The sequence below is a fragment of the Uloborus diversus genome, chromosome 7, assembly GCF_026930045.1.
Source record: "Uloborus diversus isolate 005 chromosome 7, Udiv.v.3.1, whole genome shotgun sequence".
Taxonomy (NCBI): Eukaryota; Metazoa; Arthropoda; class Arachnida; order Araneae; family Uloboridae; genus Uloborus; species Uloborus diversus.
The window spans coordinates 32,593,728-32,618,154 of record NC_072737.1 but is presented as its reverse complement, the minus strand read 5'-3'; the positions used below and the strand labels follow the sequence as shown (position 1 = coordinate 32,618,154).

General features: G+C 31.7%; 2 protein-coding genes across 4 annotated transcripts; one reads left to right on the top strand and one right to left on the bottom strand.

Moving 5' to 3' along the window:
• Nucleotides 1–20: 20 nt before the first annotated feature.
• Nucleotides 21–24,352, bottom strand: LOC129225519 (phosphatidylinositol-glycan biosynthesis class X protein-like). 3 transcript variants are annotated; one of them, XM_054859950.1, is made up of 5 exons: nucleotides 23,951–24,352; nucleotides 13,184–13,316; nucleotides 3,910–4,120; nucleotides 844–911; nucleotides 21–164 (listed from the first exon to the last, which is right to left on the bottom strand). In XM_054859950.1, exons 1-5 carry the CDS (start codon nucleotides 23,956–23,958, stop codon nucleotides 21–23), a joined length of 564 nt encoding a protein of 187 aa, XP_054715925.1. In that variant the 5' UTR covers nucleotides 23,959–24,352. The 3 variants fall into 3 exon arrangements, with proteins under 3 accessions (XP_054715925.1, XP_054715924.1, XP_054715926.1); XM_054859949.1 differs by lacking the exon at nucleotides 23,951–24,352 and adding an exon at nucleotides 18,186–18,468; XM_054859951.1 differs by lacking the exon at nucleotides 23,951–24,352 and adding an exon at nucleotides 18,429–18,447.
• On the top strand, nucleotides 18,690–22,300 carry LOC129225522 (protein FAM136A-like). Its single transcript, XM_054859954.1, has 3 exons — nucleotides 18,690–18,931; nucleotides 21,746–21,886; nucleotides 21,980–22,300. Exons 1-3 carry the CDS (start codon nucleotides 18,845–18,847, stop codon nucleotides 22,193–22,195), a joined length of 444 nt encoding a protein of 147 aa, XP_054715929.1. The 5' UTR covers nucleotides 18,690–18,844; the 3' UTR covers nucleotides 22,196–22,300.
• Nucleotides 24,353–24,427: the final 75 nt, after the last annotated feature.

Below are 24,427 nucleotides of genomic sequence, written 5' to 3'. Positions count from 1 at the left end.
GAAAGACATTTGATATAAATTCAGAGTTGATTGTATGTGCTAAATTTATAAATGAATAGCAGTAAAAAAATTGTTGAAAGTCCCAAAGTGGAAGATGTTAAGGTTATTGTTATTAAAAAGTCTTCTTTACAGCCAACAGGAACAGTAAAATCTTGGTTGCTAACCTGGAAAATAATTTTGAAATCATTACTTTCTCAGTATTAAAGTCTTATTAAATCGATGATTGAAAGCAAGTAGTTAGCACTTAGTCATCAAAGTATTAAGTTTTATTTCTTAGGAAGCTTGAACGGGGAATAACATTTTTTTTTCTTTACTTAATGCAGTATTTTATATTCTTACACTCTTTTCAATGCCAATCAAAGTAGTCTCCAAATTTACCGAAGCATTAGAAAAAAATTGTGGGATAAGAACATTTTTGGTAGGTCACATTGACCTTATATTGGGGTGTCCCTGCTTTCCCAGCATTTCGAATCAATTAACGAGGTTAAAAAAGGAACGATTGTAGACCAGTTTAGTGATGCAAGGTGTACAAAGGTTATTTGCAATGCATCACCCAGCCTTGGTACAGGTAGTTTAGTGAATGAGGTTGTAGCATTCACATAAGAGTTTTACTAATACACATAACTTGCAAGTGCAGTATTGAATAATATTGATGTATCAGTTCAGGTTACAGAGCTTTTTTTTTAAGGTGTAATGAAAAATAAATTGATGGTGTAACAAAAATAATTTTCATCCCAATGAAATACAAACAACCTGCATACATAGTTGAAAAATAATTACATAATTACATAAATAATTACATAAAAATACTTCTAATTCTAAAAAGATTTATATAGGTCTTACTTGAAGAGTTTCTACTACATTCCAGGAATGTTCTAGTGCATTAGTGCTGCATTTGTCGGTCTCATTATCTATGGATTTAAATACATGTTAAAAGTATTTTTAAAAACTTGGACATTCACTAGATGTATCAACAATACATACTCATGCAGTAAATTTTAGAACCATTAAAACAAGAAGTTTTGTCCAGAATTAAAGGAGCCTACTTTCTTGTATAGTATACCAATATTGTTTTCCCTAGTATCTGATCTATATTCTCTTAACTAGCTAAGCAAATGGTATGCAAATTATGTCAAAAGTACCTTTCTAACATCTAAAGCTAATTTCTAAAAACAGTTTCTATTTTTGTTTTAGTGATGATGCTTTAAGCGAGAGTGCAAACAACAATTCCTCAACACAATGGTGTCACTTATAAAACATCTAAACACTATTTTGTTAACCCTTAATAAGATCACATGGGAAGTATACTTCTCACTAACTTCATTATTTTTTAAATGTTGACAGGAAGTCGTTTTACCACCAATGTATAGATTTTCAACTTAATTTCTGGATTTTCAAGTCATAAATGGAAAGGAAGGCCTGGAGGAAAAAAGAACATGACTTCCTGATTAACTAAAGCTGGCAACCATATGCCAACTTAATAAAAACATAAAAGTGGTTGCTTGTGCTGTACTTAAAGCACATGAGAAGAGAACAAGATGTGTTAAAATAACTGGCAAATGTCCCTCTATATGTTGATCTTAGTTTTTTAAAATTTCATGGAAAGTAATACAGTAGAGTCTTTATAATCCAAGTTGGGGCTCACATCACCTCGGATTTCTGAAAACTAAAAGGAAGTACAACAGAGTCTTTAAAGTTCAAGGTTCTGCTTAATCCAAGGTGCTTCATTTATATTTTAAAATACATTTTTTAGTAGCTAAGAAATTGATTTTCATTAAAATCTGAAAATAAAACCATTTTGCAACTGTAAAACCTATTAATACATACAGCGAATAATAAAAGTACTTTGAGAGGTTTGTTAATGACACTTCCGAAGTGGCACAAAATATTCATCGAAGATATGGATTAAGCATTTAAGAGATGCCTTGAAGATAACTTAATACATTACATTTATTTTCCACAAAGAACGTGTTTTCATCCCTTTTGGAATATCCGATTACATTAATAAAAAAAAAAAGAGGTGTACAACTTGATGCCACATGTGTTGCTTACACGAAATTTTTAAATCTTCTACTACTACTAGTAGTTTTTGTATGATCCAAGGTGCATATATATACGAACACAAACGTCAAGACAAAACTTGTCAAAGTAGCACAGTCAAACTGCATATTTTGGTTATCTACAAATTCACACACATAAAAGCATATGAACAACATGAAAAACTAAAGTCAAAATTAATTAAGACATAATTGAAATGGAAATTTATGTTGAAGTTAGTGTGATAAATGTTTTGTGATGATAATTGCAAGGAAGTAAAAGGTGCTCCTCCTCATGTCATCCAGTAGTTTAAACTTAATCTGGAAGAATTTTCCGGATAAAAAAAATCCAAGGAGAGGTGAGCCGGAATTATCGAAACTCTTTTGTTTTAGGAAAAATTTACCACTCAAATTTTGGTATAAATTTCCCTTCCAGAAACATCTTAACAAATTTTGACTTTAGATTTTTAGTGCCTGTACATATGTGTGAAAATTTGTAGGCAATTAAAAACATGAATTTTGACTGTCCCCCAAATCCATTTTGAGAAGCTTTCCATGACGTCTTATCCACGTGTATAGTTCTTATGTATCTTGGTAAACACGAATCAAGTTTAAATTTCGTAAATGCAACTCATGTGGCATCAAGTTGTGTACTTTTTTTTTGCAATCGAATCTTTCAAAAGGAATGTAAACTCACTCTGTGGCAAATCAATCAATGTCATGCATTGAGTTATTATCTCCGCATCTCTCATTACATATCTTGTGCTCGATGAATTTTTCATACCACTTAGGGTTGAACCAATTAATTTTTTTGAAACCAATTTTATTCAATGTACTTTTATTATATATTTTTACTTGCTGCACAGGATGTAGTGAAAAAGTTTTAGTGCAATAAAAAGTTTGTTTTCTGATTTTAACGAAAATCAAGTGTTTTAGCTTCTAAAAATTCTTATGAAATAGAAACATTTTGAGAAAATAAATGTAAATTCAAGTCCACAAAAGATCTGTTAAATTATATCTGGGAATATAAAAGTGCTATTTCTTGAGCAGACACTGGGGTCTGGAAGGATAAGTCATATGAGGCAGTGAGAAGCAAAGGGATGTTAGTGACAAAATTAAAAATAAATAGTAGAAAAAGCAGTGGAACCTCTCCTCTGTACAGGAGTATAAGTAGAGACTCAAGAGATAGTATAAGTAGCCCAGGTAGGTTCTTCTGCACTTAGAAAAAAAACTTCAATGAAAGCCTACCTAGGACTTAATCTTTAAACGCATTTTACTCAAAACATGAAAATGTCCTCCGCTGCCTCAAACGTAATGTAATGCAAAACAAAAAAAATAGCTTATTTCCCAGCGGGTGATGGGAAACAAACTTCCAACGAAACAAGCTTTTTTTTTTTTTAAATCAATAACAAATTCGGTAATAAGCTAAATGAAATTCCTTTTTATAAATCGGTCCCAAATCCCAAAGATGCATTGCTGGGGGAAAAAACGGCCCTATAAAGGGTTAAAAATTGGACCATTGAACAAAAGACAACCGCTTGTAGCAGCACGTGACAATTCATATATTTCATTAAAAAGTAATGATTTTAAAGGGTAATGACAAAGTTTTTTACTTAACATACCACACATAAGTTTGTAACTTGTTAAGCAGAAAGAATTTGTTCATTAATGTATTAAAGTATTATTTTAAATTGCATATATGAGGCATCATGTGCGAGACTAAATGACTGTTTTCCCTGGAATAGCCCATTGTTTTTAATTGCCTATTAAATACACTAGTGGAAATCAAATTAATGTATCAATTACAGATTTACTGATATATTTACTAGTTATTTGGATAAAAAGAGCTTAGTTACATAAACTTAAGACTTACCATTAAAAATGAATTTGAGTAGTGGCATGTTCATTTCAATAGGGATGTTATCTCCAAACTTTTTGCAGTAATGTGGCTCTTGATACCTACTGTGAATTGGTAGGAAAATCTGGTGGAAGTTACTCACAGAAGTGCTGCATAATTCTATACCAAATGGCTGGGCAAAATATTTGGGTGCTTCTGCATTAATAAACTTCAATGGAACTTGAATCTTAAAAAAGATTTCAAAATTATTTTTTTATTAATAAGTAAGTTAAACAATAGTCAAAGAAACCAGTTCAAATGACTAATACAAAAAGCATTTTATGTCTTTTCAATGCATTTAAATCATTTAAAAAGGGTATACAGCTGAAAAAGCAGTTTTTTTTTTAATTTGATTCAATCAAATAAATTAACAGTGAAATCTTGTTAATTCAAACATACTGATACAAATTACTGTTAGATGAAGTAGAATTAGTTTCAATCCTTGTCCTATTGTTTGCCGTTTATTGTGTCCCAGACAACGCCCTCTTAAATACTAAATGCCTAATGCATTTGCCTCAAAAAGTGTACTTCTGTCAAATGCCCGCGCTGACTTCTAGTACACCTTTCAATGTTAGCTGGTGTTAATGCAAGGATGACATCACTATGATGGTGGATCCAAACAATTAAAATCAAACTGTTAATAGGTCAACTTAAATTTTGAAATTAACCGATTTTGTTCTTCGCTATTACTTTCTAATACCCTCCGATAGGTGGCAATGGCAGGTGTACCAAAATTGACTTATCTTTGTTTCCTCAATTCGGGATCACTTTTGCTCTATGTTAAAAGTGAGAAAGCAACAGGCATTTAGTATTAAGGGTGCTCTTCACTGAGAGTCTGAAAGCTTCGGATCCAATGCTAACCTACGGGGAAAGTTGAATGTTATTTTACAAAATTCCTTTGAAGTTTTCGGGTCAATTTTTTTTTCTGAGTATTTTTCAAGCCTATGTCTGTGTATTTTAGTTTTTACTTTTTTGATACGTCCATTCTTCGATTTTTTAAAATTCGAGAAAAAATGAATTTTTTCGAAAACGAGGTACTGTTGGACCTTTCGCTCTGTAAAAAAGCTGCAAATCGTGCTATCGAAATTTTAAGAACGCCCCAACACGCAAAATATTTCCAGCTCTCTTTTGAGACTAAGTTTGAAATGATGCGACCATTTCTAAAAAAATATCGGAGTTCCAACCATCTGAAATATTTTCGAAAAAACTCAATTTCTCTACTAAGCCACGCCTACCACCGATCCCTCCTTTCTTGAGGAGAAAAACCGGATGAGGTGTATAAGATTTACAATCATTAGCGCAAACGACCGTTTCCATTTACTACTCCCCTCTTTTCCGGAGGCATTTTTCAATGAAGGAATGAATGAGTGCTTTTGAAAGTGAATCCACATGCTTGGAAACATCTTAACGATTTCATTTGTGTTTAGAAAGGATATAGTTTTTAAAGAGTGCTTCTGAGATAATTCTTGTGAATTCTTGTGCTAAATGACCTCCTGAATCCAAATATGACCACCTTTTTCCATTCACACGTCCCGCTTTTTTGGAAATGTCGCCCGCAATTTTTTTTCAGTTTTTGACAGTTTCATAGCCTTTATTTTTATTTGGAGGGGAAGGGATCGTTATGTTATACATTAATACTTTTCTGAAGGGCTAGAGAGGTGCTAAGTTTGTATGCAAGAACATATGGAAGAAATTGGTTAACTCATGGGGGGTATTACCACTTATTATATTTTTAAAATCATCAAAACCCATCCTTTTTCTAGGGGTTTGTTTTACAATTTTCCCTTATTTTTTGGCATGAAACCAGAGTATAGGACTCACACCTATAAACCCTATATCCGAACAAAAAAAAATTCACGTTGTAAATTTAAAAAAAAAAGGAAGTATCGCATTTTGCGTAAAGTTGCATCGCAGACCTTCAGTGAAGAACCTTTCCGAGTTATTCAAATTAATTCACGGATATAATTAAGATTAAAATGATCTTAAGTATGCTTATAATATAGCATTAATGAATATTTCTATTTCTGGGGATGCACTACCCCCATTACTTTTCACTACATCAAGAAGGCATAAACAATGGAGCTGGTGCATCCAAAGAAAGATAAATATGTATATTAATGCTACTTTATAAGCAAATTTAAGGATGCTTTTCACTGAGAGTCTGAAAGCCGACGGATCCAATGTTAACCTGCGGGGAAAGTTGGGTGAAGGTTTTACAAATTCCTTTGAAGTTTTCATGTAAATTTTTTTCCGAGTATTTTTCAAGCCTCTATCTGTGTCGTGTACTTTTTGCTTTTTTGAAATATCCATTCTTTGATTGTTTAAAATTCGAGAAAAAATGAATTTCGTTGAAAAAGGTGGTAGATACTGTTTGACATTTTGCTCCATAAAAAATCTGGCAAAATATTTCCAGCACTCTTTTGAGACTTTGTTCGAAATAATGCGACCATTTCTAAAAAAAAAAAAAAAAAAACCCGGGGTCTAAAACCGTATTCCTCTATTTTTGTCTATATTATACTATGTTATTACAAATGTAAACGCATCAAATGCTTTCCACAGCTCAACAAACATTTTTGAAAATAATTTCTCGAGCCAAACTCGTAAAAAATTCTTTACAAGGTATGTACACATTGATCATGTAATTCATAATACAGTGAAATTCAGTAACAATGAACTTCAAAATCGGGACTGAAAACTTATTTGGTTGAAACGGGTATTTGGTTATACTGATATACGTTGTAACAGGATTTCACTGAATTTTTCTTTTGAAAACTTTCTAAGGAGAAAAATGATACATACCTGCATTTCTTTAAAGCATGAATGAGTATAAAAAATTGTTTTAAAGCAGGGGTGGGTTCCCAGGGTCGTGACCCCAAATGGGGTCGTGTAGCGTTTCTTATTCGGTCGAAACATTATTCCTACCACAGCATAGTTGGGAGTGGATCGAATCTAACATAGCAGTTTTGTAATGTAGGATCTAACGTAGCTTTCACAATGTTGCCAGGTTAGGTCCACACCTAGCGATACTTTACTGACATGTAGGCTACGGGATCACAGGTCCTTTACTTGGTCAAAAAAGGGTCGCAACGTGCAAAAGATTGGGAACCACTGGTTTAAATTTACAGATAATTAGAGAACTGATGGGGGAAGGGGGAGAACACTGACCATTTTGTTTTTAACTGGATGAATACACAATGTTCGAAGAATCTTTCGGTAGTCGTGTTACACTGAAATTTTCATAAGCTCAGACAAATAATTTGTCTGACGTCTAAAACATTTCCCTGAAACCTAAGGTTTTTCAATTTTAGCCGGTCTTTATCAATATATATTTGTGTGTATGCACTGTGCAGTCGCGCCTGTTCATAGTGAAGTCTAAGGAACCGAATAACAATTTCGTTTACAGCTTCAATTTCGCTATAAAAAGGTAAACAACAAGAAGGGAACTGAACCATAAATACAATATATTGGGCTTGAATATTAGTACGAAAAACCAAAATTTCTAGTTGAATTTTAATTCAAAGTGTCAAATGTCAAAGTTTTTTAATATCCTGGATTCAAAAACAAATACATAGCCACAAGTTTTCAATCAAGCAATGCATTTTCTACACTTATAATTTACATCTTTTACTTGTGCTTTTAAGACGTTGTTTTTGACTTTTATCTATTCCTTGCACAAAGCTCATGCTTTTTAAGGTGCATATTTTATTTACAATTTACACATTTAAAAATTGAAGATATTTTGGAACACCCGATTTAAAATGGTGTTAAAGCTTCATTGAAACATTATCATTACTTAATATTATTCATAAATTGGGGGAAAAAATTCAAAAAAAAAAAAAAAAAAAATTACTACCAAACAGAAAAGAAAGCCCATAAGCTTTCATTTGAATTTTGACGTCTTGAATTTACATTATGTTTTCCACAATCACGAATTGTGGTAGAACCCTACTCGTTGGATTTCTTATTTCTACAAATGGTTCCTATCCGAATTATATTTGAAAAAGTCATGATTTGAATACAAGACGTCTACATTCAAATGAATTCCAGGGGCTGGATGCTGGACGTTGTTGACTGAATGCTGTTTTTGTCTGAAAAGTATTGTGTAAAATCGAGAGGGTCGGGAATAAGTAAAGTCGATAGCGGGGGAAATGAACTTCACCACCCAGGAGGAGGGACATGCTCGCGAAGACACGTGGAACAGACGAGTTTGCATTAAAAGCATAGAAAAATAAAGTCGAAAGAACATCAAGAACATCTTTATCAATAGAGATAGATACATGTGTTTCTGTCTTTTACATCATTCAAAAAGTTTTTATTGGGCCTGACAGATTTTTCTTCCACGTTCTAGAGTTATTTGAGTTACCCTAATTTTGCTAACAGTTTAAAATTTCCCCGGGAAGTCGAGAAGATATCAAAAAAAGAAAAATTAGAAAAATTAAAGCAATAAATGTTAGTACACTCAACAATTTATAAATTCTGCTTCATGAATACTTTTATACAAAAAAAGAAAAATTGAAATTTTTTTAAATTTAAAGGATAGTATACTAATGTGTGTGATTTGCAAATGTCGGATTATATTTTCAATTCTGTTATTTTTTTCTGAATATAAATTACGTATGTAAGACATTGTTCACGTTCTTACGAGCAAACAATTGACGTAAGTAGGGAATATTCTACGTAATTGTTACGATTGTTTGATTGATTGCAATAATTTGCATCAATGAAAGCTTGATTGAGTGCAGCTATCAAGTTTAGGACTTCGTTTGCATGTCCAGCTGTCAACATTGTGTGGTAATAAAGAGGTTTCATTTCATTTCGAAATGCGAGCATGAATGAATTTTCTGAAAATTGTGCTTTTAGCCGTTGCTTTTCTCACCATAGTATCCGCAGAAAGAAAAGCATTTCTGATTATTGTTATTGTTATTATCACTATTTTGAATCGCAGAAAGCAATGCGTAGCTAATGTAACCAAAAATTGAAATCCATTAGAAAAAAAAAAGACCTGAGAAGAGAAAAAAAAAAGTTTTAAAAAGTTATTCTATTCCTCCTAACATTTTGCATTTGAATAAGTCGAAGTACATTGTTCCAAGTGTACTGCAAGTAAACTGCAGCTTGTATTTTTAATTTAAGTACATTATTGCAAGTAATTCCCTGTTGCTCGTGTAATTCCACCCACGAAATGTATTTTCAAATGTTCTCAAACAGGGGCGGCATTTCAGCATTTCATTTGGGGGGTCGAGTTTCTTAAATATGTATTATCACAGTGCGGTAACAAACACACATTAGCTAACAAAAAGTAGTGGTCATAAAATCGGTTTAATATGAATAAAAATTAGTGCTTAGACGCAATTAAAATTCTGATTCATTTTCAAAAAAGTTATCATACAAAACATCTCGATACTGAAGTTTTTATACCTTTTGGAAATGTTTTAATGCATGTTTTTTGGAATTCGGAAGAGCAGGGAATCGTCTTACTATCAGTACCCAGTGTCGTGCTGTTTTGCCAGTACAGCTAAATAGAAAAGGTTTTTTCTTTCTTTTTTTTTCTTTTGCTCATTGTGCTTCGAAAATATTTCTCTAACCTAACAAAAAATTTTCTCTACCAGCTGAGCTGATTGGAATAGTTAAAAAATAATTGAAGTAACAAAGTTATGTATAAAAACACTTTTTATGTCTTGCTCTTCAAAATCACACAGGCAACTTAAAAAATTGCAAGGAGCTTAATTTTCATCATTGAATAATCTAGTCTCGTGGGCACTCTCAGCTTCAATGAGATGTCATCTACCACCAGCTCTGTTATTCACTATTCCAGGCTGAAGAGTCCACAACAAGGACGGAACTGCAGTCTCTGGATGTGATAACTGGTCTGTCGGTATATTGCCTGTAATTTTTCTTGCCTAGTGCTAAAAATTTTACTCATAATTGAAACATTTTATTTTTCGTTTTCAAAAAATCCAATCCAGATAATATAGATCCAACCATGCAGAAAAATAATTATCATCAAATCTTGTGTTAATTTTATTCGAAAAACAATCTATTACTTCATACAAAATATTAAAAAATCAGTGTTTGACTTCACATCATCATGTGGATTTTTCTTTTTTTTAGCGCCTTTTTCAAATTGGCTCGGAGGAAGAATTTTTTTGAAAACGTTTCACCATTGATTGAAATATGCATCTATGTAAAATCTATTTTCAATTTCAATTGCAGATTGAACTATGGTAGTATGAACGCACAGATCAATTGTAGATTGAACTGTGGCTTGAATAGTCCGAAAATTAAGTGTGGCGGATTGAAGATGTTTTGATAGAGTAAAGCATTTTTAAAACACTTTCCTCAATAGAAACAAATTGAATAAAAATTCAAACGAAGTCATACATGCTTTGAAGGGCATGAGCTTTTGAAAGAATCGTTTTGCAATAATTCTCACAGTCGTCAAATCACTGCTTTGAAGTTATAGAGAAAGGTTTTTATGATTTTAACTCTTGAAGACCATCTTGTGTCACTTCGAGATTGCATAACTATAGAGTCCCATAAAAGGTATTTGTTGATATGTTTTTTTTTTTTTTTTAAATTCAATAAGCACATGCATTTTTAAGAAGTTTCTATGAAAGCAGATAATGCATTGAGCAGCTAAAACGTGTTTCTAGCAAAAGAAAGCGATGAACACTCAATAAATAAATATACACTTAAAAAATGAGCGTAAAAGTGAATGTAAAATATCAAGGAATTTTTTTGAGAAAACCATGCAGCCACACCACTTTGCACGAGCCTCTCATATTGGACATACCATCGTTACACTGGGCACACAAGTATGAAATATTTAGCCGAGAAAAGGCCGAAAAATACTTCTTGAATTTCTAAGTTATCATCCAAATAACGAAAAACACTTTTTCTAGTCTGGGAATGTGTCGAGCTTCATCAAATAGTTACTGAGAACCAGCGAGATTTTTTTTAATGAACATTGATTTCCGACTTACATAAATTGAATTCACCCATTTTCTATCATTCTGCTTAAAAAATTTGGGGGTGCGACCGCCCCCTCTTGACCCCCCTATTTGCCGCCCCTGTTCTCAAACATCATGTAACTGCGTGCTTCGAAAATACACTTCAATAAAAGACTTACCAACTACTTATTATTATAGCCTGTTGCACTTTTCGTCTGATGCGTAAAATATTAATATTATTAATATTATCATTATTATTATTATTATTATTATTATTTTTGAAAAAGAGTTTCAATTTTAAGAAGTATATTAATCATTTAGTCTTGTGTATGCTGCTCTAGTCACCATGCTGATTATCTATGTTTTTGCGGGATGATTTGTTTACTGATAGTAAACAAATGCAGCCCTGCGCATGATGAATCACCGGAAAAATATAAATAAATATCTAAAATATTAATTGATTAATTAACAAAAATGTCAGTTCAGCGTTGCATATCCTCCATCGAATTGCAGAAGTATAACTTTTTCGACCACATATATATATATATATATATATATATATATATATACATACACTAAAAATAGCGGGATCCCGCCCCCCCCCCCCCCTCTTTGAAATGTAACCATATCCTGATCAGAAATTGTTTTCTGATTACGCCATTTCTGCCGTCCTCCCAATAATTAAAAATAAAATCAGCATCGTTCCACCTCTTGACTGTAAATATCCGATAACCGATATGTAATCATCCCTCCTCACCCCTCACCCTTTTTTTCCGGGACTACACCACAGTTTTACACTAAGCTTATACCTCTTATGTTTTCCCTTTTATATATATATATATATATATATATATATATATATATATATATATATATATATATATATATATATATATATATATATATATATATAATCCTATCCTAACGCAAAAAATTGCATTCTTTAATTAAACTTCAGACAAGAAACGAATTAGCTTTATGAACGAAATAAGATTCGGACGTGGTAATTGAGAACATCGTTTTAAAAAAAAATAAGACAATCGTTTTTCCTGTTCAATTTATGATAAATTTTCATTTCATTCATCAATTTTTCATGAATATAAAATCTGGGAACGCATATCCAAAAAAAAACAGAAACTTTGTTTCAAAAATTACCGCAGACCCTTTGGTACTGACTTTATTTTCTGTTCTGTTCAACCTTCGCTTCGGTACTGTTCAAGTGAGGTTTTGGCCGCCAGCTAATTTCCCTGATTGCTCTTCACGACGGGGGTCATTTAGGGGTTCCTTTCCCTCCAGAACAATGACAGCTGTGACAGGTCACGTGTTCCTGCCTTACATCGGTTACCGTCCACTCCATTGGCTGTTGAAGTGTCAATCACTTGATTCAGGTTCACTCCCGTCGTTCAAGGAAGAAAGTCATTTACACCCTAACTTCAATGTTTTCCCTCACTGAAGAGCAGCCTTAAGGGGGCATTGGATCCAAATGAGACTAATTACAGCTAAGACCTCATTTTAAAGGTCTCTTTGAATTCATTTTAACAAGATTTAACTCTATTATTGGAGAATATACAAATATCATACAGATTTACTTTACTACTTAATTTCAAATTTGAGAACATATTTTCAATCAGTACTGAAATGTGTAAAAAAATTAATACCAGCAATGTAATATTTTTTCCAACTTCTAATTTTCTACTGTTGATTTAAAAAATTTTTAACACATACTACCACCAATCAAAAAAAGGGGATGAATATCATTTATGTGTTAGAAGCTGGAAGAACTTCTATGTTTTGACACTTTTACATTAAAAAAAATTAAATTTTAAGTATTTTCCATAGTTTTTTTTTTTTTTTTTTATCATCTTTCTAAGCTTTGGGTTACTGAAACTGAATTCAAAACATTTAAAAAATATTTTGAAATATAATACTGTAGACGTAAAACTGCTAGTTCATTTAGACTAACATTTTTAAAAAATTAAATAGAACCTGTTTTCACAGTTTTAATTCTATTCACTTCCTTAATATATCACCTGCAGTAGATGCATCCTTAGTAATGCATAAAATTTCTCGGGCTTATGTTGGAAGATAAAAATGAACCTACTGAAATACATTCTAAATCATAAATTTGTATAAATTTCTTTTAATGGACTGTTAAAGAAATCCAATCAGAACATGAAGTGTAATAATGTAGAAAAAATTCAATCTAAAAAAAAGATAAATCTTTTAAAAATTACATCTAGTTTTAGGCATGCATATAATAAGCATTTGTACAATTATTATGTTTGAAAAAGAAAAAGCCATACTTTAACTTTACTTTCATTCATTTCATTTAAAATTTCAAACGGATCAACGTAAAGGTCTTTTGGAAACATTTCTTTAATCAGTACGGCTGTTGCATTGTTTATTTCTTGTAATATAACATCATATACTAAAATTCTACAAAAGAAAACAACAAATGTAACAATAAATTAAATTTCACTTAACTAAGTTTTAAATTAATGCATCATGTATAATGATAGTACATTTAATAGTAAAGTTTCTCATAGAGAAAATTTTATGTACAGAATCTGTAGTCCACAAATAAATAATCTAATCTCACCTGACATAATAAAATCTATACTGTCTGAAGCATTTTGCATCTTATTCTCTTACTATTTGCTTTTTTTAGTCATGGTCTTGTTCCTTAACTTGGTGAGAAGTTTCACTTAACAATTACTTCTTTATTGTCCTTAATACAAAAAATCTCACGACAGTAAATACTAATACCACAAAATGTCCATTTCAACAAAATAAATGTCGAGTCCCATTGTAACTGCCATAACAACACTTGAATTCAATTAAAACAAACGTAGTTCTTTGAAGTTTGTTATACTAACAGGATTTAACTATTTTGATTTAATTCAGGGAAAAAACTGCTTAAAAATAGGCTTGCCAGACGTCCCGCTTTGCCTGGGACAGTCCCGGTTTTCGAACAAAATCCTGGTGTTCCGGCCAGTTTACTTCACATCCCGGAAAAAGATAAATTTGATCATGACCAAAAAAGTTGAAAAATAGTTAACTGTGAATGATTATTTAGGGTAATTATTTTATCATATGTATCATTGACTTTAAAATTAATACCGGATTAGCTTCCAAAAATTTTTGCAATAACATTAAAACCAAAATAGGCTCTAAAAATGTACTATAAAATGAGAAGTTTATCTAAATATTGTTCAGTTTTTTGATTCCTCAAAATTTTTTTTTCTAACTGAAACAAATTCTAAATACTGACATCTCGGAAATGAAATGTTCAAATTTTATCTATTTATGTCATTTTTTAATTACCTTATTACCCCTGGTTAAGGTTCATAATTAGTAAGCATTTATTCATTACATTGAGAATAAATTGCCCTGTAAAACACTCCAAAAACGCCAGGGTTGTGTACTCCTTGGAATACTAGTGAAGCGGGGGAGGAGGCATTCCGGTGTCCGGGTTGAACAATTCAGAAATCTGGCAAGCCTACTTAAAAACAAATGCCACTTTTAATCACAATTCTTTATACTATTATGGTTTTATTACAATTTAATTAATCTATAATTAGATTAAAAATGTTGAAGTAAGATAAATCGACATAGAACATATTACAGATCAACTGTTTCTGCATTTGTATTTATTTTTAAGCTCTTTATTGGTAAAAACATAGTAAAAAATATACTTGTTTTTGACATTTTATTCATTATAATTTACCCTACAGATGTACAGCTTATGGCTCATTAACTCTAGCCCAAAGTATTCTTACAGGGTGGCGACAGATCAGGGAAAAGTCAGGGAACTTTATTAATCAGGGAAATATCAGGGAATTTTGAAAAAATTACAAAAAATCAGGGAGAATTAATTTTATGAAGGAAAAAAAAATTTTTTTTTTTTGCTTTACAAAATTAAGTACTTTAATTCCCTACGCATTTTCCGCCAATTATCTGTTCAAAAAAAAAAAAAAGTAAAATTAATGAGGAGCGATTATACACTGCCGCATATTTGTGCATCGTTTTTCCTCAACGTCAAAGTATTGAATCTTACTTATTAACCACAAGATGAACTTCCTAAGATTGCTTCTGTGTCTGCTAGGCTGTTTATTTTACCTAGCTTGAAATTTCCTTTTACGCTTTCAATGCTACGTAAAATAAACAACCATACAGGCAAAGAGGAAGCCTTCATTAATGCCTGAGCTCCTTTACCTTTATTCCATTCTCTCGAAGTATTTAGCGTACTGTAATCACGATTTCAAGAAGAAATCTTTGGTTTTTGAATTAATAGTATAAACGCTTAAAAGTTATTACTTCTTCTTGTTTTTAATTTAATTGCTAAAATTAAACTTTCAATTAAAAAAACTTGCCGTTTTTTTGCCGTTATACTATTTGTTGTCACCGCAGATTATGAAGGTTTTCTTTTGTTCAGACTCGAGTGATTCTTTAATTTTATAACCGAGTTGTATTCTTCTTTTATATATTTTGAAATTAACTAATTTGCTTTTTTTCTTTTTTTTCCCCTGCATTTCAAAGTTGTTTGTTACAAAAGCAATCTAAGATTTTTTTCCGTTACATCCTGAAATCATTTGAAATAGAGTTAACTTGTGTACTTAAGTAAATATCTTTATTTTTTTATTGTTAAAATGGTGTATTCATTCATTGAAACCTATGTTCTTGATTAAAGAAAAGCTCCCTATGAATGGATGTCAAATGGTTTCATCTGTTTTGCATAAATATGTCAATTGGTTATATATGAATAACTACATTATTTCTATTCTTTCACTTTTACTTGTTATTCTTGCAACAATTATTATACTGTTTGAAAACTTAGTTCAAAATAATTTCAATTACTTTTTAGTTCTATCATAAATACGGATAAGTTTTTAAGAGTAATTTTAATAGTTTCTTAAAATTCTTATGCTAAGTGGTTTCTGGAAGTAAAGTATTTTTTTTTTTTAAATTTTCTCTAATCTTTCCATTATAGAAAAACTTAATATACTGTTTTGTAGGGTTTTTTTCCAAAAAAAATGACTGGATATGTTTTTTTTAACCATTTTATTAAAAAAGTAGCATCTTTTTAAAATATATCTTTAGTTCAACAACATTTACACAACTTAAAAAGTTTAAAATACTGCATTTTATACAAATACAATGGATTTAAAGTAGAGCAAAGAAAGAAAACCATTATTATTGGTAACGTAAATCAGGGAAATTTGGTGAACTTAATCAGGGAAATCAAGGAAAAGTCAGGGAACATTTTTTCACAATTCCTGTCGCCACCCTGTCTTAGGAAGTTTAATTTTTTTATAAATTCAGGGAAAGTATCCCTTAAGCAAAATATTAAGTTAATTTAGTTAAGATAGAACGTGGTAAAGTAGGGGTAGGTGTAAACTTTACCCCCCCCCCCTCCTTGAGCTTTTCCACATATACCATGCAGCCAAGGTAAGGAAGCGTAACTATTAATTGAAGTATCATTGCATTACATGATATAAATGCTGTTTAAAACAAGAAGTTCTGTCTAGAACTAAATGAGTCGACTTTCCCATATAAGTAAAACCTGTAAAGTTGACCACCCTTGTAAGTTGACCACCTGTCTAAGTTGACCGCTATTTTCAGGCACAGAATTAGATCTTATCATATAATTCAGCCTCTATAAGTTGACCATCTGCTTAAGTTGACCACTAAAGTAGAGCACCACAAGTGGTCAACTTACACAGGTTTCACTGTACCAATATTGACTTTCTAGTATCTGATCAGTATTCTCAAAATTAGCTTAAATCATAAATTATTTCAAACATATTTTTTAAATATTTTAAGCTGATTTCGAGAAATAAAATATACCTAGCTTATCTAAAGAATTAGATACGTAAAAAAAAATAAATAAATAAAAGAACAAATAAAATAGCAGCACCTATTAAACAAAGCAGCTAAATACATTTTTTCCATCAAAAAAACAATCTTCAACCGCTTTCAAAAAGGAAAAAAAAAAAGAATTCAAATTAAAAGCTCATTAAATAAATACATCATATCAAAAAAAAAAAATCCCTTGTTGCCAAAAAGATTTTTAAGAATGAATTGATGTACTTTCAAAAATAAATAAAAACAATAAAATGCCAAGTTAAAGAAATAATTTTCATTCTCAAAAAAAAAAAAAAAAGTCGTCTGTGCATATCTTTATAAACATAAAGCGCCAAAAACTGAATACACAAATTAAAACTTCAGCTTGAAAATAAAATCAAAACACATTAAAAACAATTATTTCACAGTAAAAACCATGGCTGCGGAGTCAGAGTCTGAGTAAATCTAATTTTGGGGCAAAAGAGTTAGATTCGAGAGCCGAAAGTTTTAAATTCAAAGGCTCGGAGTTGGAATCAGTCATTTTCCCAAAAAGTCCGCAAGTCTGCCAATATTTGCAGAGTCGGAGTCAGACGTATTATTTGATACAGGAGTCGGAGTCAGAGTCGAATTTCCAAGAGTCGGAGTTAGTCATTTTTCCTTCGTGCATAAATTTTTGCCTAAATTATGAAGTCAGATTCAAAGTCGGGGAATCGGAGTCCGAGTAATTTTCGGGTACAAGAATCAGAGTTGGAGTCAGGAGCACCAAAATTGTCGGAGTCGGGAGTAGGTCGTCAAGAGCTATTTCCAACAAAGTTTGTTTGAAGTAAATCCACTTTTAAGTTCGGAATCTATATTGACTTTCAGTTTCCCCGTAGGTGCTAATGTTAAGAGATTTGAACTGTTCAAAATTGAACAAAAAAATATTCTAATCAAAAAATGAATTGTGGGAATGAGATGTCTTCGCCGAGATCTTTCTAACAAAAAAAAAATTGTTCGAATCAGAATATTCATTCAAAAGTTATTAGGGGAGGACAGACAGACATTTTCCCCCATCTCAATACCCTACTTTCCAATTTTTAATTTTTCAATATTTATCTAACCATTTTATTTATTTTTGACTTTTTTTTTTTGTTTTTCGGAATATTTTTAAGATGCATTAAGCCTTCTTTCATGCTTTTTTCTTCTTTCTCTGACTTACTGGGAAAGTAGGCTAAAAAGAGATTATTTTCTGCATCCGACAACTTTTTTAGAAACCGTTATTTATATTACAGGCTACTAAAGAAACTTTTTTTAGAGCGGTACTTAGTGGCAGCCCTGAATAAAAGTTTCAAAATCGTATTTTACATTACAGGCTAATGAAGAAACTATTTTTAGAGCGGTACTCAGTGGCGGCAACCCTGAATGAAAGTTTCAAAATCTTAGTCATTAAAAAATATCAGGTCACATTCCATGAAACCATACCTGTGAAATCCCGAAGATAGAAAATACCTTTCAACATCCGCAGAAAAAAGTTTTTCTGCGGCGGTAAAACACAAACTAGGAAGTAGTAAAAATAGGCAGTACAAAAAAACAGACATTGTGTTTACAAGTCAAGATGCTAATAATAATAGCTCGGTCACTGTCTGACACAAATCTTAGAAATGTGACATTTTATTTTTACAAACTTGATTAAAAAAATTTCACACTATAAACAAAAACGTATACTTTAAGAATCATGTTTGTGTTTGAATCAAATCGTAGCAGACGCTTTGTGGACGATCCACAACATTTCACTTCAGTTTAAATTTATGTAATAGTCCTTACTGATTTAGGTGTAGGAAAGGAGTAACCGAGTGATATGTTTTTGTGAAGATACTTCCTTTTTTGCTTAGGAATCTAATTTAAAGTATCCAAATTGTATGTATAATAAAATACACAGAATTTTCATTAAATATCTTTCTTCACTGTAACCATTTCTTAATCATCACCGCACCGCATTCAAGATCAAAACAAATCACTTCATTGAGTAAAATCAATCTTTTAAAAGATTGCGTCAAGGAAAGTTATACTGTCAAATCTGTACAGAATTAATTTCTCATTTGACAGCTAAAGAAATCTAATTCTATCATATATCAGGAGCCATGGCTGAGATGGCAAGTGCACGTGTAAAAGAGGCAATTAATTCAATGCTTGAAGAAATCGACAGTTCTTGTATGAGAAAAATGCAGGTATGGCGATCGGAGCACAAAATTTTATATTAATCTTTTTTTCTTTTGCAATCACTTCATTGTCGCGTCTACTTCCGTCATTTAAAGGGGTCTAGAAAAGTAATTGGCGTGTTATACATTTATATGCATACATAGAAGGCAAGGTTATGGTAAGGTTAATTAGGTTGTGGCAACTTTTTAAAAATCTTGACTCCAAAGGCTCTCTATTTTTTTTTTTTTTTTATGAATGAGGCTATCAAAAACGATTAAGGAAAAAAAAAACTTAGTGTATAAATCAAGCTGTTAAATAACATTAAAGGCCCCCTATTTGATGTCAGTCTCACCAAGTGACCATGTTACTATAGCTCAGCTTATAGTAGAATGAATCCCTCTCGAAACTACTAAAGTTTGACCCCTTATAAACTTAATGCTAACTTTCCCCAAAGGTGAATCATTGAGGGGTTCAGTTATTCATACACACACAGGAATTGTGAAATATATATTTTTTGGATGCTATAGTTGAGTAGTTCAGTCAGGGACCGATTTACACACCTGGGTGCTCCAGGCACTGACAAATATGGTGTCCCCCCCCCCCCCCCCCCACAAAAAATATAATGGTAAGTGTTGGATATTATTTTGATAGAAAGAAAACTTAAAATACCGATTTCATAAGAAAAAAAGTTAATAATTAAGATGTTTTGCAAAGAAATCATTTAATATAAATCTAAAATAAATTTATGGTTTTCATGTTAAAAATTTTTTTACAGTTGCAGATGGAAAAACTTTGATACAAATGGTAAAGATGAATCATAATGTGCTTTCTGTGCATCAATAATTCTTTATATCATCTATAATCCTCATAATCAAGTTTCTGGTCAAACTTCTTTCTATTGATAATAGAGCTAATAAAGATGATTTACCATCAGAAATGAGAGTACGCAAAGGACACTTAATTCTCTTCAATAGCGAAACTGATCGTTTTCCACAACAATTGGCTAATATTCTTTCAATTAAAAAAAAAAGTCAAATGACAAAATTTTTTTGTTCCCTTTACTTAGAAGCCCCGAACACTGGTCCCTAAAAAAAAATGATGACAGAAATTTGGTGCCCCCCTTTCCTTTGGTGCCCCGGGCCCGGGCCCCGAATGCCCTGCCCTAAATCAGTCCCTGAGTTCAGTAACCTCAAAATATTAAATCAGCCCACAGTTAGCTGCAGTATAGTTTTATTTTTGCATCCAACTTTACCGTCAAAGCTTAAGGTTTCCAATTTAAAATGTTCCACTTCAGCCAGACTCCATGATTCACAATTAATCTTTTTTAAATGGAACTAAGAATGAAGAATGGTATGAAAGTCAAATAATATAAGGAGACATAAGAAGAAACCAAAACTATATTCGTCAACATAAGTACCAATCATGTTGAGCCGTTTGTCATAACAACCTCAAGGAAAACGGGCTTTGCATACAGACAATGCTACAGGGTACTGTGACACCCTGTCGAAATTGAAAGAGGCTATTCGAAAAAAGCGGTCTGTCCTTCTCGGATTCATTCTGATGTTGGATGACAATCCGAGACCACACTTGGAAACGGAAACGCAAAACCATATTGCAGCTCTTAGTTGGAAGCACCTAAACCATCCGCCATACAGCCTTGATCTTGCACCAAGTGACGGCCTTGAAGGAGAATTTAGAGGGAAAGCGCTTTGGAAGCAATACTGAAGTCAAACGAGCCTTTAAGTGCTTGTTCCATACACAAAACCCTGAATTTTTCCTGGAAGGCTTTTTGAACCTTATCAAGTGGTATGTCCAATGTCTCATTGTCTTTGGTACTCATGTGGAATGTCTTTAATGTCTCATTTTATTTTTTGATTTTCATGCACAACTCCGACTACAGTGAACAGGGAATAACTTATTTTTCTCCCCACTCCCCCTCCTAGAAACAGTCCAGGAAAGGATGCTTGTTCTAGAACTCATATTGTAATAGAAATGAGGAACTGTCTTATGGCTGAAATTGGACACTCTAGAGATGATCTAAATGTCTGTTTAATCAATTTGATTCCTAGCATGAAAAAAGGCAGAAAATATGAATATTGAATGCTATAAAATAATTAATTTTCATTTCTAAGACTATTTCAAGATTTTACTTTGTTATAAATATGAAGTGAATTGCAAAGCTATTTTCATACTGTGCTTTTCTCTACATCATACAACAGGTTTGGCTATTTTATGTTTTTTTTTCTTTTCAATCTTTCATTAGTTTAATCATTCAGTTTTGGAAAGCAATATTTTGAAAGTATTTTTCCTCAATTCTTACTTTCAAGATTTCTGAGCTGTTATTGAGTGTTTTTCAAGGACGGATACAAGGGAGGGGCAATGGAGGCGATCACCCCTTCCTTGAGAGACCCTGCACAGACTTTTTTTTTTTCCGAATTGAAGCTGTTTTTGAGGATGTTAAGGAAAAGAATGGGATTCAAATATGGTTTTTATGAGTGACAACCTCCCATATCCCTCTTCTTTCTATCACAATGGCATCAAAAATTTGGCAATTTTATAGAACAAATGTGTATCAGATGAAGGACACTAAGTAGAAAAAGGATATCTGGTGTAAAAATTTTTTGGTTTATACAAACAATTTTTTAAAAGAAACTCCGGTTTATGTTTGATTAACCCTTGTATGTTTTAAAAAAGCATTTTTAAATTAAAAAGAAAGTTTTATTACAGTAAAAAACTAATTAGAGTATTGCTTTATTTTTTGAACAAGTACAGTTAAAGTAATAATATTTTTATTTGAATTTTGATTTCTAATCAACTTTATTGATACAACTTTTTAATTTTAGGGTAATATGCACAAATGTGCGGCTAATTGTTGTGACAATCCATCAGCCTCAATGGAAGAAGTGCACAGATGTATAGAATCTTGCAGTTCTACTATTACGGATGCCCAAAATTTTTTACAAAATGAACTTACTAATTATCAGGTAGAGTAATACTCTTACCTGTTTCTTTTAAACTTGTAAATTATTAAATGGAACAAAATTGAATGGTAAAAGAATTTTTATTATACTTTTTAGGATAGAATTCAACGCTGTGTTATGCAATGTCAAGACAATATCAGAGATAAAATTACTGCATCCACAACCGAGGCTGAAGTTTCTGGTTTCAAGAAAGATTTTGAGCAGTGTGTTGTTAAGTGTGCTGATACACATATTGCATTAATACCATCAATGTTGAAAAGGATAAAAGATGTTTTGTTTAGCAAATCACAAAATAATAAACTATCTATATAATAAAAAAATATATAGCCATAGATAATTTGAAAAATAGTTATGACTCATTAAGTGTAGTATTTTTTAAAATAATATAAATGCTTCAATAAAATAAGTTTCAACTTATTGTTTTTACTTTTAATAATAATATGTTTTTGTATAAAAGAAGTGATGCTCTCATACAAAATTTAAACAAAATACCAATTTTAATGGTTTGAAAGACAACTGTATTTACAAAAAGCAAACATAGAAACAAGAACAAAAGTTTGAAAAAAAAAATGTAAGAACTAAAATGAAACTACAGTAAGTCTATAAATTGTTCATCCTGTGTCGAGCTCTCCAATATTTCTTCCACAAGTGTCCCCAGTCCAGCGTGACTCAAATGTTTCATGTAGGACTTGACAAGATTTTTATTCATTGCAGATGCTTGGCGAGACAATCGTGGCCAGTAACAAGGCACATGCCAAAGTTGTTGATCACTTAGCGTCACCCAGGGCGCACCATGAGGAGGTAGACTTACGTTGCACCCCATAATCTACATTATATCATTAAATTTAACCCATTGTAAAATTGTCTTTAAAAATGTAGAGGTAGTAAGAAAAAGAAAAAAAAAATAGTGCTTACTTAAAACTACCATTTTGGTCTTCGACAAAAATATCCTAGCAATGTTTTACTAAGATGCTTTTAAATCAAGTAGGGGTGCTCCATACCCTGTTTTCTCACCAACTTCCAAAGATTGCTTCACAATCTTAATTAAATCTTTGCCAACCTAACGCATACTTTAATCTGTTAGGAAGAATCAGATTACAATATGCATTATGATTTTTAAAAATGAAATTCCCCTCCCTCTCCTGTAGAAAATAGATTTTAAGTAAAAGGCCATTCCATAGAAATGTCAACCTGAACCGCAAAAAAAAAAAATGTCTCTGAGGCTTAACTGTGACCTATCATTTTATTCAGCAACCTTTCTAGTATATAAATCTAGCAACAGTTTTGAAAAAATCCATTTGGTGTTTATGCTGAAGCTTTTGAAGTGCATGGTTGCAGGAAAGGCTTAGAAAGTGCAAAATACCTAGGTCATTGTTTTCTTCTATAATGATAAAATTTCTGTGAATTTTCAAAACAATTATATATTTTTTAAAAGTTTAGACCTAGATCCTATTGAATTGACTGTTGTTTTCATGGAATTTATAAAGTAAGCATTTTAATTATCGACGTTATTTTGCTGTTTAATTTTGTGTTACGTTAGTCACAAAAATGCAATGTTTTCTACTTTAAAACTAAACTAAAAAATTTTAAATCTCGAAACTATTAATTTTCTTAAATCAGTATCACAGCTACTTAAAAACTGCAAAATGTTTATTTTAGACGTAGTAAATACAAAAATATTAGTGTGACTAACGTAACAGAATAGGTGTGACTAACGTAACAGTTTTAATAAGACAAACATAACAATTAAAAAAAGATTAATGTTGTTTAAAACTTAACTAATTTAGTGTCTATTTCATTTGCAGTTTAGACTAAATAAATACATTGAGTAAATCTGAAATATTTGAGGCTGCAAAATGAATACTGCAGAACGAAAAAGAAGAAGTCGGGGGAATCAAAGGGTGCAAAAAAAAAAAAAAAAAACTGCTTGAAAGAAAAAGGTCTAAAACTTTGATGCAGGTTTTACAGAAAAGAACAGCTACAGATATGAAATTAAAAAAGGAAGAAAGAGAAGCATCAAAACTAAGGATGCGTAAGATGCGTGCTAAGAAAAAAACCATCTATTACCTCCACATCTTCAGATTCTCCTTTTTCTACTAGGCAAGCATTGGGAAAAGCAATGAAGAAATCGCGAAATTCTTTACCTAACAGCCCCAGAAGGAAAAGTGAAGTTATCCAAAAGCTGGCATCAGATATAGGAATTTGTATAGAAAGGCCTAAATCCCACAGACACTCATTAACTTTGTCAGATACTACAAAACAAAAAGTGATCCAATTTTATTATAATGATGATATTTCGCGAATTCTTCCTGGAAAGAAAGATGTTAAATCTGTAAAAGACCCTGTTACCAATAAGAGAAAAAGAACTACAGAAGCGTTTGCTCATGTTTAATTTGAAAGAAGTTTATGAACTTTATAAAAAAAACGATCCTAATGAAGAAATTGGATTTGCTAAGTTTTGTGAGTTAAGGCCGGAGGAAGTTCAAACAGTGGGCTCTAAGGATCAAAATGTACGCTGCTGCCCTTACTGTGAAAATTTTACTT